Source organism: Eupeodes corollae, chromosome 1 (genome assembly GCF_945859685.1).
Source record: "Eupeodes corollae chromosome 1, idEupCoro1.1, whole genome shotgun sequence".
In the NCBI taxonomy this organism is placed as follows: Eukaryota; Metazoa; Arthropoda; class Insecta; order Diptera; family Syrphidae; genus Eupeodes; species Eupeodes corollae.
The window spans coordinates 19,302,389-19,323,596 of NC_079147.1; the positions used below are offsets into that span (position 1 = coordinate 19,302,389).

Here is a 21,208-nt window from a genome sequence, read left to right on the forward strand (position 1 = left end):
TGTATCTTCCTGTTTCAACATCTCCTTTTATAAGAAAAATAAAATTGATAGCCATTTGTTTAAGTTTTATTTCCTTTGAAAAAATAATTATATATGAAAATTGCTTGAATCGAGTATATAACTTACGTATTACTATTGCTAAGTTTTCATGTCAACACTAACATGGTGTTATTTGATTTTTATTCAAATTCGATTCTGAGATGATTATCAGGTCAGATTTCAACATTTTTTGATGATACTTTATCTATTCATAATCACAAAACACACTCTTTAACAAAACATACAAAACTATAAACATCTTTTCAAGAATCCACAGTACAGACCTTTTCTAATCAAACCATACAAACACAATGTTTACAACTTATTGACAAAAACTCTACAAATGCTACCTTGTATTTTTGTTTATATTATAATGAAAGTCTATTGTTTAATTTATTCATAAATCAAAGGATTTAAAATGAAGTAAAATCGTATAAGGGTTCAGCCACGTTTTAAAGTTTTTAGATAAAAACTATTCAAAACTAAGTTACTATTTGATCACTGTAAATAAACAAAATAAAAGATAAGATTCAGGTGAAATATTGAAGCACATTATTTAGTTCCTTAACAATTACTTTATTTAATGCAAAAACACAATTATTCGTTATGAAATTACATAAAATGTTATTTTCTTGTTTTTTTGTTTATTTTTAATCCAAAAATACACGAAATATTTTGTTTACTCTTACTTGCAATGCACTTGCACTGAACTCAAACCTTTTGATATGAAGTTATAATTTCTAAGGACAGGTTTTTCGCGTCTAGTGCAAAAAAAAAACAAAATAAAAAGAAACATGAACACTTCTTTTTGCGTCTTGGAAGTAAAAACACGATTGCCAATGGAAAATTTAGTCTACAAATTGGAAAAAATGAAAATATGTCTTGAGACACAAGGCGTTGGACCTTAGTTTCATACAAAGATTTATTTCTTTTAGGACAATTTAACCAGAATGACACAGTCCAACTATAGAGATGTGATTGTGTAATATTGATAGGTTCATTAATATTCATTTGAGAAAAACAATTTTGTATGGAAAAGTTTGCTTTTGTAGCTTAGATGTACTTTTTCAATAACCATGAGTTATTTTGGTAAAAAGTAAGAAAACAAAATTAGACAAATTTGGAAAAGTTAAAAAATAAATGAATTGTTATGTCTATGTTTAAAAATTAGGATTAAAATACTTCTAACAAATTGGGAATATAAAACCATCCTTAAAAAATTAATCGCATTAGTCACGCATTCTAACATTATTTTGAGTAAAACAAAAATAAAGAGGGTGGGATGCGACACACACTGACAACATTCCATGCCCGTATGTCCAGTAATATGTCAATATTAACAATATTTTGTATAACACAAGAATATTTGAAGTCAATATCTTCCTTTGTTCTTTCAGTCATTTATTATCAGTTCTTTGTTGTTTTTGTATGATTTACAAAATAGTTGTCGATTGAAGTTTTCTAAAAAATTAACTTAAAGTTAGCAAACTACTGTGCCTATGATGAAATAAGTTTGATTTCAATATCTGCTTTTTTATATTTATCAAGTTCAAGAGTATTTTTTGATTAAAAACTTGTAGAACTGTTTTAACTACAGTCAACTTTAATTTTTAAACGAGAACTGTTCAAAAATGTTGCGATAATATTTATAAGATAAAAATAGTTTAAGCATATCTCTAACTGTTTTCGAATCGGAAACCAATTTTTATAAAAAAAAGTTGCTTCGATTTTTCTCAAAATGTTAAATTGGGTGGCGCAACAGTCCGTTTGGAACCAGGGCCTAGTGACTTACAACTCTCAAAATGTTATCAGATGTCAAAAATGTTAATCTTCATTGCATACACTTATACATTAATATCATTTTTTGTTCGTAACTAAGCCGCTAGCGTAAATGGCTCGTGAGATTTATATTACTGCTATAGTAAAAAAAATACCCATTTATTTTCTTTTTGAAATTCCTTTCTGCATCTTTCGATTTTATTATTTGTAAGAAAAAATGTATTTAAACTCAACACCTGTTCTGGTTCTTGCGATATGGATGACGATATTTTGGTCTCCCAAAGACATGGACATCTCTCTAAAGATCGTTAAAAGAAATGTCAAGATTTTCAATTTGATCAATCGAAACGATAAAAATAACTACCTTAATATTCATCCCCCCGAAAATCCTTGCGTAACTGATATAATAGATACTATCAAATGTTGGTATGGATGCCTTGTTTTTTTGTATATATATTCCAAATTGTAGCAAACTGAAATTTTAAAACTAACAAAATTGTCAAACTTGCCTGTGTAAGCTATTAAAACCGTATAACTCCTATCAACACAACAAAATATTTATTTATCATTTTAGGGATAACAAAAATAAATAAATTAGGTGGCACTAAAGTCCTTTTAGAACTAGGGCCTATTGATTTGCAACTCTCAACCATTCTTGTGTGTAATGTTGCCAGAGATGGAGGGGCCTCAAGTTTTAAGCGGAATCCCAACGACTTATTTGAGAACAAAATTGTATTAGTTTAATTACTCTTGGAGGATTTGTCAATTTCTCGCAAGAGACAGTCAGGGGCGGCCCGAGCCAAACTTGCGACCTGTGCAAGATTTTTAGAAAGCGTCTCTTTTTTTATATTTTCACACATAAACTGATACACAAGCATAAGCCTTTCCCACATTACCCAGGAGGTAGATTTTCAATGCATTTTTTTTTTGTATTGAAGTATCCCATGTCATGTAGGCCTTAATCATATACTTAAACGCAGAGAAGAAATGAACAGCGGGGAAAAGTTTAAACTTACATTTTGTAAATTCAGAAATGAGATCATCTCTCTTGAGTCATGGTTGCCCTATGATAATTTTTAATAATTTTAAGTTAAGAAAAACTACATTCTCCTTTGTAGTAAGAATTTTCAATTTTGAATTTGAACTAAAAATACATTTTAAAACATCTGAACTTGAGCTTAGTGGTGTAAAACTACATAATGGTAAAACATTCTGCAAAATTAAGGCATGAAGCACGTACATTTGTATTTGTTAAACATTCGCTTATGTTACTTGGAAATTGATACTATACGTATCAAGCTGTTCAAACCTTTCTGTAATTAATTTAATGGCTTGAGCAAGTATTTTGAAAAAAAAAATCTGCTTTAAATCTCAGCATAAAGTCTTTTTCTCCGTTGAGATCGCAATGATGAAGCTTCAGGAAACATATTTTGTATTTCTAGGGAACTTACAATATGCTCGGTTAATTAAACGTACTCATTTAAATCAAACAAATGTTTTATATTTTCTAAAACTGTATGCAAGTTAACAGATTTACGGACGGACTTTGCAAATATTTACTTGTTTTATTTATATTTTCTAAAATATCAAACCAAATCAGCAGCCAGCAAATAAATGTAAAATCAGAAACTTAATTTCCTAACGATTTTGCAATGTTTTTTGCCTCAAGATTTCCTATTTCTATAAGGGCTTCATATATTTCTTCTAAATTTGCTTTTAAAAGCCTTAAAGCATCTTACCTGCTCTCTCATCTAGTTTCTGAGAGAGGTTTCAAAGTAAGACTTGGAATTTGTTTCCTATAAATATCCCACCTCTTTGTAAAGCTTGAAAAAAAGTTATACAAACATTGAATTGTATCAAAAAATTTAACTGCGTATAATGAGCACCGAGCAGCATCATTAACCACTAAATTTAATTAATGCAAGCAACATGGGACGACAGTTACTTATTAAAATTAAATGTAATTCAAGCCTGTCTAAAATCAACTGAGTCAGTCACATTCCGGTGTTATCATGTCACAAAATACGTCACTTCTATTAAAACTGATAGCTATTTATTAAATCTTAATTAACCAACAAATTGAAAAAACAATTGGAACAATCTGCATTTTGCACCAGACTGGAATACATACATTAAAAGTAGCCTTTACAACAGTCATTAACTTTTAAAAAAAATAATTTGCCTGCGCAAGAACGATTCGACTCCACATAGAATCATCCCTCTTTAATTCTTACACTCCATGCTCCTTTTCCATTCTATTAAAATTTCTTCCTGTAAGCAGGCACTTAATTCTTACAATTCTTACATATACAGTGTGTAAAAAAAAAATTTGCACATCTATTGACCATTTTGTAGTAGTAGTAGTTTTAAAAACTTCAAGAGGATTTTTTTTTTCCTCATTTTGGGGAGTATTTTCTTAAATTGAGGAGTAAAACCAAAAAGAACAACACATGCTTGGCCTATGAACAAAATTAAAAACTGAATCCAATAATGTCCAAATTCGAAGTTAAGTGACCTGACCTACTGCGAAGGTTAATGTTCCGAAAAAAGACAAATAGAATGATCAATGTCATGGCCAATTTTTGCTTTCACTGCTAAAAGGCCAACATTTATAAATAATATAGTTCAAATAATTAAAAAAAGATTTTAAATTCATCACTTTTAGTTTATTAAATAAGAATTAAAATAATATGTAATATGTATGCACAAAATTAATTTAATCATTTTAATTCTAAGGTTTTTGTATGAATATTCATAAATATAAAAAAATGCATAAGAAAAGCTCATCCCTACCATAACTACAAAAATAAAGCCTTAAACCTATAATTAAATAATTTTTCAATTCATTATTGTAAATTCGATGTTCCATATTTTCAGTTACAAACATTAAGGGGCCAGTTAAAGCTATCATTGAAATCGATCCGGAAAATGTTTTCAATCGATATTTGACGGTTTTTCACTTTGATTAGAAACGAAAATCATATAATGATCAATCAGAAATCACACAAAGTATTTTTTTTTGAGAAAAAAAAGTTTAGTTGCGGATTTATTTTTTGCAAAAAATGCATTTTTCTGTTTTCCGAACGTAAATTCATTTTTCTGAAAAGCTGATATTTTTGTATTCAAAACTGAAACGAATCATACCACTAATTTGTTTACCAATTTCACACGATTCCAATGACATATTTCTGTTAGTAAAAATTTGTCGGTCGTTTTCAATCAGAACATTTTTTTCAATAACAGACATTTTTAAGGATAGCTATAAGCGACCTGTCAAAAAAATTTCAATGTTTGTTTTCTATGATGAAAACCAATGACAGCTATAAATAGCGACTATACAATTGTTTGTAATTCTCGATTATATTCTTCGATGGCTCCCATTTTTCGGTAAAATTGTTTTTAAGAAGGTTTTTTAGCAGTGAGTAAGGCATGCACGCGTTTCTTCCTTGAGTGAATTTCTTTTTTTATCATAAATATCTTGCAAATATGCTTTGTCGGGCCCTGAAGACAGTTCTCGTAAAGAAATAATTAGTTTTAGTTTATTTGATTAATATTAATGAAAGTGTTTAAGCCCATTGACATAATGAACAGCTACTTGAATTATTTCAAAAGTCTGTTGGTTTCAGTTTAGTTTTCTTATTATGCATTTCAAAAGTAAAATATTTTTGGTTGCACAATGATATTCATGCATTGTAGAAATTTTGTCCTTGTGAATAAATATTGTATTTTTATTTTTTAAGATAAAAGGCTCTTTCACCTTGATACAATTTGTTATTTTCTTGCATTTACCTTTTAATACTGATCAACCTCAATACTATTATCTTTTAACATACTTAATGCACTTAACAAAATGTCGATAAATACTAAACCTTGAAAATGTAATGCGTAGATAAAAATGATAACAACAGGAGTAAGTGCAATATTTGGTAAATGAAGCACTCACCAACACACCACGGGGTACTGTATACAAATAAATTAATGAAAAAAGTATGGAAGTACAATTGACTTTCTCATCTTTATAATACAAAAAGTTAAATAAAAAAAGAGGCTGGGGTGCGACCTACACTGATAACTTCCCATCCCGTCTGTGGATTTGTATTGCTTAAAAGTTTGTAGGTTTTTGTTAAAAAAGTTGTCAGTTGAATTATTTTGAAAAATAAACCAATAATATTTGGCATATAATGAAATAGTTTGATTTCAAAATCTATTTTTGCTAACTAGATTCTAAGGCGAAAACAAGTTTTTTTTTAAATTTTAGTAACATTAAAAAAAAAATTTATATTTCTTATACAAATAAATTCAAATTGAATAAATGAAATTAATTTGAAGTCAATGTTTTCTATTGTTCACGAGACATCGAGAACCGAACATCAATTATTACCAAATTTGGGTATTATTATTTTTTTATAAAAAAAATAATTGTTAGATTTTCTTTTTTAAACTAACTGAATGTTTAAAACAATATTTTTTATAAAATTAAATTAATTTGAAGTCTTTATCTCAAATTTTTGAAAAGATATTTGAGTCCAAACAAACTATCCGTTGGGATTCGGCATATAAACTGTAGGTCCCCTGCAATTACTCGAACACAGGAATGGTTGAGAGTTGTAAGTCACTAGGCCTAGTTCTCAATGGACTGTTGCGCCACCTAATTTATTCACTTTTTTTTATTTGAGTCAAAAATCAAATTTTACGAACTTTTAAGTTTTAGTTTTTTTAAGTTTTTATTTTTTGTAAAAAAAAAGATTAGATTTTTCTCAAAATTGTATCGAATGTTGAAAACAATATTTTTCGTAAAATAAAATTAGTTTAAAGCCAATATTACAAAGTCTTGGAAAGATATTCAAGTCGAAAATGAATTTTTACCAACATTTGTTAATTTTTGTTTAGGTTTTTTTTTTATAAAAAAGAATTTAATTTTGCTTAAAATATTACTGAATGTTGACAACAATATCTTTCAATAGATAACATTTGTTTAAAGCCAATGTCTCAAAGTTTTTTCGTCGTCCATAGCTAGTTCGAAATTTTGCACGAATGCAAAACTTGCCATAATTTTAGTTCCTATATGTCGCAAGTAAAAATACGGACGTATGGACGTACGAACAAATGATTCCCTGGAACCCAATAGTCGGCTCTATAATTAATTCCATTGTAATTGGAAACTTTACGTATCCCAAAAAAACGTAACACCAAATCTGCTGGTATTGCATAATTGTTTGAGAATTTTTTTTCAGGATTCATAAAAGTTTCCGATGAAAATGGGATCCGCTACTCACTCAAAAAAAGCAGGGTAAATGGCATTTTTTAAACATTCCAGAGATTGTTGTTAAGATTTCGTTAAATGACAAAGCTCTTCAGGAACAATAAGACGGAATACAACTATTTACATCCTTTATCAGTTTTACCCTACACGATGTAAGTATATCAGCTTTATCTTGTTTTTACATTTTAACGACTATTTAATCCCCTTGAATCTTTATAAAATAAACAAAATCTTCTTAATTAAATAATACTTTTTGATTTATTAACCTATTTATTTATATTACAATAATTGTTTTTCGTTGTATATAAAACTATACAGTAAATTATTAACTAAATATAAATACATATCTATATAGGTACTCAAAATAATATACGTATATATATATTCTATTTAAGTTCAATAAACATTCTTATCAATTTATAATTATATTTGCATAGATGCATGTGAGAGATTCACAAAAAACTAAATACTCGTATAATAAATATAATTGTAATAATTTAAAGTTCTTTTGGCACATTTTTTTCAAAAAACAATTTTGAGATAAAAATTGTTTTCATATTAATTTTTTTTTCTTAAATTTTATTTTATTTCTCGAAGAAATAAACAAAAACAATTAATACTTAAATAAACAGAATCAAAAAACATAAACTTTCTGTCAATTATTTTGTAACCTTTCAAAACTTGAAGATTCATAAAGTTTTTATCTTCTGAGAAATACTTAATCTTGTTGTTGCACTTTGCATGTCATTGAAGCTTTGATTTTTTTTTGCATATAAAGTCAACATTTATGACGAACTCAATCATATAAGTTTTTTTCTTTCAGTTAATTAAATAAATTAAAATAAAATACCTACTGCTATAAACTAATAGATTAAAGAGTAATTAAAGTAAGTAAGTAATATTCGTTGGCAACATAGCTCGCTCAGACTGGAGAGCCTTGGTTTTAGTAGCGTCAGGCTCAGGTTCACGCCGCCGATGTTATTTCTGGTTTCTTTCCAGAAAGTTCCATTTCGAGTGCTGACATTTCATAGAATACCACCAAATTGGTATTCAAACCCTCGAAGACTGCAGCAACTCTTGGCCGGAGATTAAAGAAGCAGAGCTTCTGGTCTCTGGCCTGGAACTCGGCAATCATAGTTGAGACAACCTTAGCGGCTGTATAATCGGCGCCATAAATATGCGTGCAATCTATCACAACCGGTAATGTTGATTTGAGACCTTGTTTATTGACGACGTTACGCACAAATTCCACAGAGGGAAAGATTAAGCAACGATCTGGGGTCAACATGATGTAGTTTGTGCCGCAGGAGGTCTATTAAAATAATAAAAAGATAGGAAATAAATTAAGTGATTAAGTAAGATTTAAATTGATTTAACTTACGATAAGGTTTTCAACTCTCAGTTTTGGACGAGCGGCATGATACAGGATGAAGACGACATTGATACCGATTCCCACAAGGATACCAACTTGAAGTTGAAGCACCAAACAAGCGATAAAGGTTGCAATTCCGGGAATCAGGTCAGTTTCTACAGAAAAAAAAAACACAATTATTTAGTTTTTGAAAAACAAAAGGCTTCTTAAAAGTCAAACTTACTTTTACTCCTCCACATGGGTTTGATAACACGATATTGCACCATGAATATCACAGCAGCCACAATGATGGCAGCCAAGGCAGCTTTAGGAATGAAGAAGAAGAACGGAGTCAAGTACAACAAAGCAATGATGACTAGAGTTCCAGTATAGAGATTCGATAGAGGAGTTCTTACTCCACTAGCATTGCAAACAGCTCCACGAGCCAAACCACCGTTTGACCGGAATCCTTGGAAGAATGAATTGGCAACGTTACAAACACCAACAGCGATCAATTCCTGAGTTGCATCAGTTGGTTTTCCATTAGCTATAATCAAATAACAGACTTTAGTGAACAAAATCTAAAGGGGTTTTAAAGTGTGAAGAACTCACCAAAAGCTTGAACCACAGCCATATTCTCAAGCAACGAGATCAAAGGAACCACAATCAGTCCAGAACCCATCTTTGATACCATCGAACTAAACGACTCATATACTTCAATAACCTCCCCAGAAGTTGTGTTCATTTGGGTGGAGTATGAAAATGGAGGAGCTTGGAATTCTGGCAGACCAGGAGGCACATAGCCCACGGTCTTAAACCACTCAACACCCGATTCATACAAATACGATCCAATAGCTCCACATGCAATAACCAAAACTGCATTCCTCGATGTTCCAATCAACCAACAAGTGCTGTTGATGAATTTTTGCCATGGCTTCTTCTTCTCATCATCTTCTGGTCCAATTTTAAAGCTTGCCATAGCTCGCATCGAAAGAAGGATCACAATGCAACCAACTCCAAAGAGTGTATCGGCTAAGCTGATGTTGTGGATATCTTTGATAATTGTGATCCACATATCCAAAAATGTTGCTCCTTTCGTACTAACTCCAAGAATATCTTTGAGTTGAGATGTAAAGATGATTAGAGCAACAGCACTTGTGAATCCTGCACTAACTGGTCCTGAGACAAAGTCTATGAGGAAGCCAAGTTGAAACACACCCATGGCTATTTCAATGAGACCAGTGAGGAATGTTAGCAAGACGGCCATTTGCCAGTTGCCTTGAGCTGTTTGGAATGTAAGCAATGCTGAGATGGCTGTAGGTCCAACTGGCACATCTTTGCTAGAGCCAAGGAAAATGTATAGAAAACAGCCGACGAAGCATCCATAAAGACCATACTGTAAGAAAATTTAAAATAGAAAATAAAGTTAGTATTGGAAAAACTGAAATAAAAAAAAGCCTTTTTGAAAGATTTGAAAATGTGGTCTTTCTATTCTATTTTTTTAGTTGAAATTCTTAATTTTCTTTACTTAAGACTGCCTTCCAGTAGACACTTCAAAACATTGACAGATGATAGAGGTAATTTTGGGAAAGCTGCCTTATCGTTGACTCTTGAGGCCCTATTTTTTGCTAAGTAACATTTACCGACTTTGTAGTTCTGAGAGCCTTAGTGAATGAGTACCTACGCCTGTCAAATTGGCCGTTAGCTATAAAAGTTTTTTTTTTCTCAAATAAGTATTGACGGATATCATACCCATTCTGGCCTGTGATACATTTGTCCTTTGACATCTTTGACGGATCAATAATGAGCTTACTAGTTCAGTAAACAAGCAACCATTACCCTTACGTCAACGGGAACGGAAGTTTTATTGAAAGCATTGCCGTTCTCCGTGAGGGAGATTAAAATTTGTCCGAAGAAATTCTGGAGACTCTCACGAATTTAGTGGGACTTCATTGTTTGTTTTGCCACTTTAAGGAATCGACCTTATATTTAGTGTTTTTGAAACGGTTTGTTTTTCAGTGCACGTCACACTACAAATGTGAGGTCTATAAGTTACGGGTTTTAAAAAAGAAGATTTCGTTATGTGTAGTCAGACTACTTTGACAGCTGTCACTTTTTAAACTGTCCTCTTTTGACATTTTTCAAGCTAAAACTACGGCATTATTGAAATGTTAAAATGCACTAAAAAACCTTTGCAGTCCAAGTGCGGAATACTGAAGAACTTTTGGGTCGTCGTGAAACACGTTCTCGACCTTCTAAAGTGTGACACTACACCGTATTTTTAACTACAATAAATACAAGAATCCAAGCTGTTCGATCACAAGAAACGTTGGATATTCTCTGATTGAATTCTAAAAATGCACCAAAGTGATATACATTTTGAAGGAAAAAATCAATCAATTTGAACTTTTCAAAGATCCACAATTGAGCACCGCAGAGAAGTTATATAGGCTTATTATGAAAATAGACGTTCAAATCAAAATGCATATCGTGCAATTTCTCGGTCTCACCGTGCCCAACAATTGCACATCTCACGCTCATCGTTTATGAACACTATGCATAAAGTCTTACATTTTCACGCTTAAAATGTGCAATTGACTCAAGAACTAAAGCCTCTTGATCAATTTCAGCGTTGTCAATGGTCAAAATGGGGGCAAGATACGGCGACATTGGATGATCTTCAATGACGAGGCACATTTTCACCTCAGTCAATTCGTCAATAAGAAGAATTGCCACATTTGGCTGTTTGGTGTGGTTTATGGGCTGGCGGCATCATTAGGCCGTATTTTTTTCCAAAATGAAGTGAGTTGATAAAAAACTTTTTAAATCCCGAAACGAAGATATTGACGTGGACAATATCTTATTTCAAAAGGACGGTGCCACATGCCACGCACCTAACGAAACAATGGTTCTTTTACGCGACAAATTCAATAGCCGTCTTGTATCACTTGGTGGTGATGTCAATTGGCCACCAAGGTCATCTGATTTAAAGCCGTTGTACTTCTTACTTTAATTTTATTTGAAAAAAAAGGTGTACTACGTCGACAAGTTAGTGACAATTCAAGAGCTGAATGATGAGACAATTAGGCACTTTAAAAAAGTCATAGAACCTCAATTTTGCTTCAGCGTTATCGAATATTTGGACCATCGCATGTCGGTTCTATACATAATTAAACTATATTATTAATATAATATTAAAAAAATGACAGACATTTTCTAAATAATTTATGTTTTATTCAAAATCAATATTGGCCCTTTAAATGTAACCACCCATATTACGAGTAAATCTCAAATGGCCACCAAGGTCATCTGATTTAAAGCCGTTGTACTTCTTACTTTAATTTTATTTGAAAAAAAAGGTGTACTACGTCGACAAGTTAGTGACAATTCAAGAGCTGAATGATGAGACAATTAGGCACTTTAAAAAAGTCATAGAACCTCAATTTTGCTTCAGCGTTATCGAATATTTGGACCATCGCATGTCGGTTCTATACATAATTAAACTATATTATTAATATAATATTAAAAAAATGACAGACATTTTCTAAATAATTTATGTTTTATTCAAAATCAATATTGGCCCTTTAAATGTAACCACCCATATTACGAGTAAATCTCAAACCTTCCTCTTTACTTTAATCATTTTAGCTTTATTGTATACAAATATCGGACCAAATACTTTTCAAAACGTCAACATTTTTGAATATCTTAATTAAGAAATTAGTATTGGAGGAAGATTGCGAACCTGCAAACCAGCTTGAAGCTTACGTTTACCGTATTCGAGTTTCTGTCTCCCGCTTAGGAAGTCGGCCTTTCAGAGTCCACAGCTTGTCAATTTTAACTTGTTTTTTGACGGGCTGTGTTAACAGAATAATCTTTGAAGTATATAGAGGTTGATATCAATATTTATCAAGAAATAATTTCATATATATTCCCGATTAAAACGTGGAAACCACAAGAGTCTTAAATGTATCCCAAAACTCACTGCTGACACTTCTTTTACCCTGAATTGAATAATATAGGCACCAATAATATGAAATTCAGGAAATGTCATGCTTCGGTGTGTCATCTCGATACTCCTTATCGTACATTTTTAGGACATGATCATCTGATAAAGAGATGTAGTAAACAGGGATTTTATATGACAGAGTCATGAAAAAGCAAACACTCATGATATGCTCCTCCCTGAGAAGCTGCTTTATATGGACCCAATAAAGCTTTCAAAATAATACAAAAAATCACACTCGCATTCAATAATATTTGAAGTTAAAAAATGCTTAAGGCAATGTTTGAATCGAACATTAAAGAACCAACAGCGTACTTTATAAGCTTGGTTAAACGAATCATTTTTAGAAAGCCCAAAAGCGTTGACGAAATTTTACAATTTTTTTCGTGCCTTCCCTTCTCTTCTCAAGTTCTACAAAAACAAAAGCAATAATTCTTTGAATTTCAGAGAACACACAAAAATACTTAATTTCATCTCAACTTTTCTAGCACATTTGTGAAAGCCTAAAGAAAACTTTACTCACCAAGTTTTTATGGTAAACTTTGTCAATTCATTTTAAAACTAAAACTATTATTAAATGTCCAAATAAATATAATTTTTCGTCACTTATTGTTTGTTAGCTTTTTTAAAGTTCATTTAATAATTATTATTTATCTAGGTATTTATCTAACTACCTTTTAAGTTTAACTCTCACTTCATTAAAACTTAATTGCTGACTTTCTAAATACAATTTTATATATGCATATATGTACATAACTAAAAATTTGAAACAAAATACTTACAGCAAGAGGTAGTCCAGCAATTCCAGCATAGGCCAATCCTTGTGGTATAACTGTCAAGCCCACCGTAATTCCAGCCACCAAATCTCCAATAAAATCATCTTTATTATACTTTGGCAACCATGTCAAAATAGGTAATCGCTTGTAGAGAGTTTTCTTGCAAAATACTTTTGACGAAGTCTGTTGACACCAATCACCTATGCCCTGGCAGCATCCGATTTCCTTGTCGCCGGGCATAATGCAATCTCTCGATCCCGAATACAATCCATTTGGTGGAATGTCTAGAGAAACATCTGAGCCATTTCTTCCACCATCACTGCCACCGCCACCGGAAGCGTGTATGTGACGCATTTTGTCAAATTACTGATATTTTATTTGTTGTTTCTTTGATTTGATTTAATTTGACGTTTTTTTCCTGTTTTTTTTTTTTAATTCAAAACAAGTCAAGTTTTCCAAGATGTATCTTTAATTGTATTTTCTATTTTTATCCAGTTTCTATAAGAAAAAAAAAAGAAAAAGAAACAAAAGACACAAGATAAGTTAAAGTGACTAAACTGATGCACTCGAAGTCCAACTCAAGACTCAAATGAGTGCAGTGAGAAGGTATCTTTATGGTGTCGTCGTCGTTCGTCGTCTTGGTCGGTCTGTGATAGCTATAAGTTTAGGAGGTTCGTAGCTGCTACTAGTCGGGTTGGTCGGTTGGTTGGTTTGGTTATGGGAAAGACTTAAGACAAGAGGCTCTGAAAAAAAACGCAGCAAAAGCTAGTTAGGTTACAAACGCGTTCACTGAACTTGAAATACACGTGCTACTTGGCTGGTTTGTTGATAAAATATTAAAAGTAAAAGAAAAATATGAAGAAGAAGAAAAAGACAAAGTAAAAATCCAAAAAATAACTTGAATTGAATAAGGCGAGAGTCAGCGTAGGTAAATAAATAGTTCGTGATTCACTTTGCACATCAAAGCCCCCCTACTCCAGCAAGCAGAGAGATTCCGTATGGGGAATTTTTATTGTAGTAAATATTTTTTTTTTTTTTTTTAATACAAATCACGCAGATATCACGTTTCAACATTTAAAACAATGCGAAAATACATAATAAATATTATAACCTCCTCTAGTCTTTTTTTAAACGCATGATTAATTTTATTTGTTTAAACAATATCCGCTAATGTAATTTTTTTGCATTTCTAGTTTCTTTTTTTTGATTTGTTAACATGTATGAAATATTTGTAAGGGCGTGTTTATACATTTTTTATTTATTTTATTGTCTGGGGTTGGATTTATTGAATATTGAATAATTTCAAAGAATTCTTAATCGAAAAAAAATAAACAAAATAAATAAATTATTAAATTTCATTTACATGAAAATAAAATAAATTAATTATGTAAGAGTATTTGATCATTAATTTAAAACGTGACTATTTCATATAAATCTATATATTTATATGGGGGTAGTTAATAATTTTATTAGAAAAAACAACTATGTATTTATTAAATTATAAAAGTTATTTGATAAATTAGTGATTTTAATGATGTTGTAATTGTAATTATTCTTATTTAATTTAAAATGTATTGTTTATTTTTTTTATTAATTTATACTGGCACGTGCCAGATAAATTAGATACGCTGTCTATTGTAAATGACATCAGAAATGTGTCAAAAATTTACATTTTATAAACTTTAAAACAAGGCTGCTGATTTTTCTAGAAAATAGATTATTTGACTTTTGAATAATTTTGGCTATTCCAGTTATTCTACTTTAGTAAAAGGTAGTTCCAAAAAAATGAGATGAATCGATTTAAAAAAGACTTTTAGTGTTCAATATTTTGCAGGTGATAACCATAAAAAGGAACCTTGAAAGCTGTTAGTTTAAAATGTTCTAAAAATGGATTAAACCTCAGGAACAAAATTTTTTTCAACACAAAGACAGTTTATGGCCTAATTCGAATTCTTCCAATACCAACCTTCGAACTATGATAATTTGTAGCAGTGATATTTTTGAAGCTACATTAGTCAAATTGGCTACAATCATTTTTTCATCCTATTTTCCCAAATCACCGTCATAAATAGAAATATCATTTAGAAATACGTTCAAATGATTAAATTGTTTTAGGTGTGAGTACAAAATTTTTATCATAATTGTCATACCAAGTGGAAGTTTTGGAAAGTGGTGGATGAACGTGAGTGCGCTGGTTCAGTAAATGCTTAAAGCTTGATCTGCCAAAAACTAACATCGGTCTTCCGAAGTTAACATCCTGATTTATAACTAATTAGCCAAAAGCTGCAGTAAATGATTATAGATATGAATACATACAGCTGGCTGAATTAACTATCGGGTATTTCCAAATTTTCATTGCAAAATCTTTTTTCCGCGTGAGTTCGATTTCTGAATATAATTAAGCAAACAAAATTGTCCCAACCTTGGGTTTCCTATAAATTTTGGGTCATCGATCCATATTTCTTTTGGAACAATGTTTTCCGGTGGACAGACAATCAGGATTCGATGTCGAACGATACCGCTAGACTGTTTTCAATATTCTTTGACCTTAATTCAATGATACTTTTATGGACATTACCAATTTGTAGAATCAATGAGTACAGGAAATTTACGGATTCTTTGATTAAGACGACTATTAGCGCCATAGTTTGATCTTCTAAAAATAGTTCTAAGGGTAAGTACTTTCTTAAGCTAGCCTGATTCAGATTGAAATACAATCGATAAGGAAAAGACGGGTATAAAATCATTCGATTCAATAAACCAGCTATGAAGTAGAACTGCAAATACTTTCTTTGACCAGAAAGAAGTGAAAGATTTATCAAGTGAAGCTCTTGAGAGTTCTAGTAAGCCAGGGGATAAAAGAAGGCAAAATCTCCAAAATCTGCATTGAATATTTGCTATTCTATCAAAATGAACGGAATAGTATGGCACCCATGCATCACAAACATGTTTAAGAATTGGCCTGACAAACGAAACATACAGAATTTCAATAACATACACATCACGGAAGTTTTCGGAAGATTTTTTGACGAAACCAAGTGTTTTATCAGCTTTTTTAAAATTTAATTATAGTAATATTTTAACTTTAGGTTTGAGTCTATTATAACACCAAGGTAAGAAAACGATTCTCTATTTAAACATGATGAATTCAACATATATTGACAATTCATTATGTTATTTTTGCGTGTAAAACACACTGTCTTACAATTGTCAATATTTAAAGTCAAACGATTCCACAAAATTGATAAAGGTCTTCTTTTAGCTCTTTACAATTCTTGATGCAGTCAATAATCCGAAAAAAGTTAACAACATCTGAATGGATAAGGTATATAGAAATATTTAAAACAGAAGACAAATCATTAATAAATTAAATAAAAAGCAATGGACCAAGGGGACTCCCTTAAGGTACACAAGAATTGATTTTGAATTGATATGAAAGGTTACTCCTCTACACGAAGCTATAGTATCTATCTTTACGATATGAGAAAATCAACATAAACGAAACGGTCGTTAAGTCCAATATTGCTTAAGAAGAATTTCATGACTTAAACTGTCAAATGCGTTGCTAAAGTCTGTAAAGACGCCATCGACTTGAAAGTTTTTTACGAATGCATCCAAGCAAAACGTAGAAAATTTGTATGACTGTTCAAACAATTTAGACAACTCGTAAGAACATTTCTTGAACCTTTTTTATGGACTTACTTTCTGGGAATATTTCTGGGATCTGGGAACTCATTTGGCTTTTAAATATTGTCACGTAAAGAGATTTTAGTTATGACTGCATTGTAGTGTGCTAGGAAAAATAAGAGAAAAATGGAGAAAAACTTCAAAAACAGTCTTAACATTATCCGCGAACATGTTCCAAATTGACTCTGAAAACATAAATAGGTCAAAAAGTTGTATTGTAGTTCTTGGTAAACTATAAGTGTCTCATCACTCTTCGATAAATTGAAATTTAACCAAGCCTTTTATTGAATGTTACTGACACCTTGGCGGGCTAGTGTTTAAAATTTGTGCTGCGTACGGTGGGACAGTATCTAAAGATAACAAGAAATCGAAAAATCATTTCATCTAACGTATCGAAAAATAAATCCGAACCTGTTTCTGAAGAAATGTTTAATAGCTTCCAAATAATGAACGAAATTGTACTTTTCAATATCCTCTGTTTATCGTATGTGATATTCCTAGATAACTCGACAAAATTCTTTTAGCTATTGATGATGGAAAACTTTTTAGAGAAATTTCCGTTATAACTTAGAAAACTTAATCAACGGAAACATGTTTGACTTTTTTATTCTGTAAAACTTCTGAAGGTGAATAAGAAAAAGTAAAGTAAAATATATATAAAATATATATATTGAAGATATTGAAGATAAGTCTTACCTTATATAAAATTTTTAGAGTTATGAGGGTTTCCTCGTTTTCGAAATATTATAGTATAGTAAAGATTTTTGTATCGAAAAGACAATATTAATCAAAAAATAGTTTGACATTTAGAATTGAAACAAGGTATTTATTTGAAATATTAACAATATATTTGGTATTATGTTATTTGCACTGGTTTTTCAAAATACTTAAAAAAATAAGAAATGTCAGCCAAGTTTGTACCGGACTTACTTTTCCGAAAGGTTTTGATCTCTTCATAACGTCTTATTTTTGAGATATCACCTTTAAAATTCGGTGTTAAAAATAAGAGAAGTCAATCGAAAGTTATTTTGTTTCTAAGAGGAAGATGTGCCATTAACAATGAAAAACGATGATAACCAAATGGTTGCCAAAGCTGTGATTGCAGCACCATATACTTTTTATAAAATTTCCTGCTAAAATTGATTCACCTTCATTTTTGAATAAGTAAGGTCAGGATCACACCATGCCATGCAAACCTAAAACCACACCAAAAAGTAACACAGTGAGGATGAAATGACTTTCCAACAATCATGTTTAGATATTTGGCGCTACAAATACCACAATTCCGCTTCCAATGCAAAAATGGGCCTGTTCTCTGAAGGAGACTTTTTGATAGAAAATTCGGTTGCTTTTGATGCAATTGAAGCCTCCAATAAGCAAAGCCACAACGGCAACGTTGCAGTTGATCAATAACCCTAATTTTTGTGCTTACTGAACTTAAAAAGTCTCAAAACCAAATCTTTATGTAAAATTTGGTGTGGTGTCGTTTGTGCAATGCCTTTTTTTCAACAAATGAGTGAGGAATCGTTAAACCCTGGGTTTTCGTCAACACTAAGAATTACAGCTGAAATATTCTATTATTGATTCTGAGCCAGCCAGTGCTTTTAATTCATCCCATCACTAACTAGCCATCACACAGCAGCTGAAATGTTCTATCATTTTCATTATTGCAAGCCTGGAGGTTTTTTTAAGGCAATTGTAAATTGCTTAAGTTTTGTAATTTTTTTTTAATGAATATTAATAATTTTAATTTCAAATGACAGAAAATGAAAGTTTGAAAGTGAAAATTGTTCAATTAAGAAGCTCTTGAAAATGAAACTTCTTATAAAAAAAAAAAACAAAGTAAGTATAGTTTCACATTCATATTTTTAACATCCAATTCGAACTGTGTTCCAATCTCTTATTTTGAAGCTCATTCTATTGTTCCCATTTAAGTTTTCTTAAAATCTAATTGAATATTAATTTTAATTGAATATTAATGCTTTAAAAATTGAAAAAAAATATAATGAGATCAATTTCCTTAACGGATGTGGCTACGACATTCTTTAATATCTGGCGTAGTAGTTTTTATTTTATGATTTTGTTGTTCTATCATTGTTTGCAATTGTACACCCGCGGCCGATCACCCCCATAGAAATAAAAAAAAAATCTTCAAGACAGTAATTAATTCTGTTCAATTCATTGTTGTATATTTGTCTTTAAGGTAGGTAGTGGCACTATTAGATTATATTACACAATTTTCCATTAGCATTGTGATCACACGATTAATATTTATTTATTTTTTATTCTGGCTTTGCTTTGTTTAGATTTATCTCAAAATGTGGTGGCACGTGGTTAAAATTTATTTTACATTTTAATGTAAATTTGTATATTAATGAAGATAACCAGAAGAGCAAATTTATTACACAATCTCCAATAAATTGTTTTAAAATAATGTCACAAATAAAGATTAGATTTAGAAAAATTTTTCTTTTTTCTTTTCGTTTCCGTTTTTGGTGCCAAGTTCCAGAACTTTTGGCTAAGTTGACTTAAATTAATTTTAAAACATTTTTCAACAATGAAAGCGTATCCTTAACCTGTCATCAATTGTCAAATTTCTGTTCTACACCGTTGCCACTTCACACTACACAAATGCCGGCAAATTCAAACCTTGCATCGAAATCATTTGAAGTCTTATAACTTATTATATTTGTATTATAATATCCACATTCTTAAAAATATTCAATCATTCTAAATCCAAAGTTCAAACTTTCCGATGAAAAAACAATGTGTAGGTTATTGCCATATCCAGTTTGAAGCCGATTCAATTGTTTACAAAAAATACAATAAAAAAAACTTTCTTTTTTTTAGCAATCTTAAGCATTTTTATAAACACCTACACAAAAAAAATAATCCTATAAACAATAACTTTAAAATGTCAAATCACCTGTTCATATAATAATATTTTATTTATATTTACCATTTAACACTTCTGCCGCCACCTTTTGATATAAACAAAACAAGAAAGATCAAATAACCAACAAAAAAAAAGAGAAAAATATTCAAACCAAAATCAAAAATATTAAATAATCATTTATGCAAAATATAATTAAATTTATTCAACTAGATGGATAGGTCACATCAAATCACAAAAGAGCGTGCGATATAATCTTCTTAATCGCTTTCGGTCTGATATTTTATCTTAATTTTTTGTGTTACTAACAAATGAATTAAATTAAAATTTGTTAATAAATATGGGTCATTATCAGCATACATACATTTTTATATGTGTATAGGAAATTATTATAAACCAATGACGTTAGTATTATATGAATATATTAAAATTTTGCAAAATCATGCTTAAGAATATTTTATTAAAATTATTATTGTTTTTTTTTTTGTCTAAAGCCCGTTTTTTAATAAAAACAGTGGTAGACAAAACTAAGTTTCTTTTTCCTGTCCCTTGCTTTTGAAATTGAAACTTTTCTTAAAACTATTTTATCACATTAAGATTTTAAAATATGGCACTTTTTTAAAAAGTGTTAAATACAACCGAAAATAGTGTTTTTAACATAGCATCCAGTTTTTGTGAATAAAATGAGTGATAATTTAGCAAACTGCAAGCAATAATTTTGATTTTAACTATGTGCTCAAAATTAAATATCGTTTTCAAAATTCTTGCAATATTTTTGTCAAAAACTTTAAGGAATCAATTTAGCATAAATGGTTCAGCTTTTCCTTTGAATGCATTCAAGATAGGTGAAGTCTTATAGTTTATGAAGATTGTTCTTGAGAATTTTATAAAATACTAAAAATATTTAAACTTAATATTGTAGACTGGGGCTAAGAACCATTGAATGAATTTTGATGGCCTCATATAGCTTTATAAACTGCCAACCACTTGTTATATTATGGAAGTTTTGTACCCAGAAACGTTTCCAACTATTAAAGATTCATAAAATTAAAGGCCAAATTGGACACAGGCGTTAGAATTTCCCAAGATCAAACAATGAACCACTAAAATGCGTGTAAAAAGGTTTCACTAAGATAAGGCTATTGCTAATCTTTCCATGCTGTGTTTTACATGTGCGATTTTCCAAAAACTTTTGTAAAAAGTTTTAAGGGAATGTTGAAAACAACTATTTTGGTTGAGTTTAAAACACACATGGGTTCCGGAAAGATTCGACAACTACACAAAGATCAACAATAGATGATTTTTAGAAGGATTTGGGACTCTTAGAACTTGAAATAAGGGTTGGGCTTAACAAAAATATGGGACACAACATCAAGACAAAAGCGGTACGGCTTGGTTTAAATTCCCCACTACC

At 30.6% G+C, this 21,208-nt stretch overlaps 1 protein-coding gene across 1 annotated transcript in view; it reads right to left on the reverse strand.

Annotated features, from left to right (window-relative positions):
• Positions 1-7,639: 7,639 nt before the first annotated feature.
• Positions 7,640-21,208, reverse strand: part of LOC129939784 (sodium-independent sulfate anion transporter-like) — a 34,958-nt gene continuing 21,389 nt past the window's right edge. The window contains exons 2-6 of the mRNA XM_056047926.1: positions 13,221-13,712; positions 9,045-9,828; positions 8,677-8,979; positions 8,463-8,608; positions 7,640-8,393 (exon numbers count right to left, since the gene is read on the reverse strand). Of these exons, the coding sequence (XP_055903901.1) occupies positions 8,046-8,393; positions 8,463-8,608; positions 8,677-8,979; positions 9,045-9,828; positions 13,221-13,568 (1,929 nt within the window). The 5' untranslated portion in view covers positions 13,569-13,712 and the 3' untranslated portion in view covers positions 7,640-8,045. The remainder of the gene's footprint in view (positions 8,394-8,462; positions 8,609-8,676; positions 8,980-9,044; positions 9,829-13,220; positions 13,713-21,208) is intronic.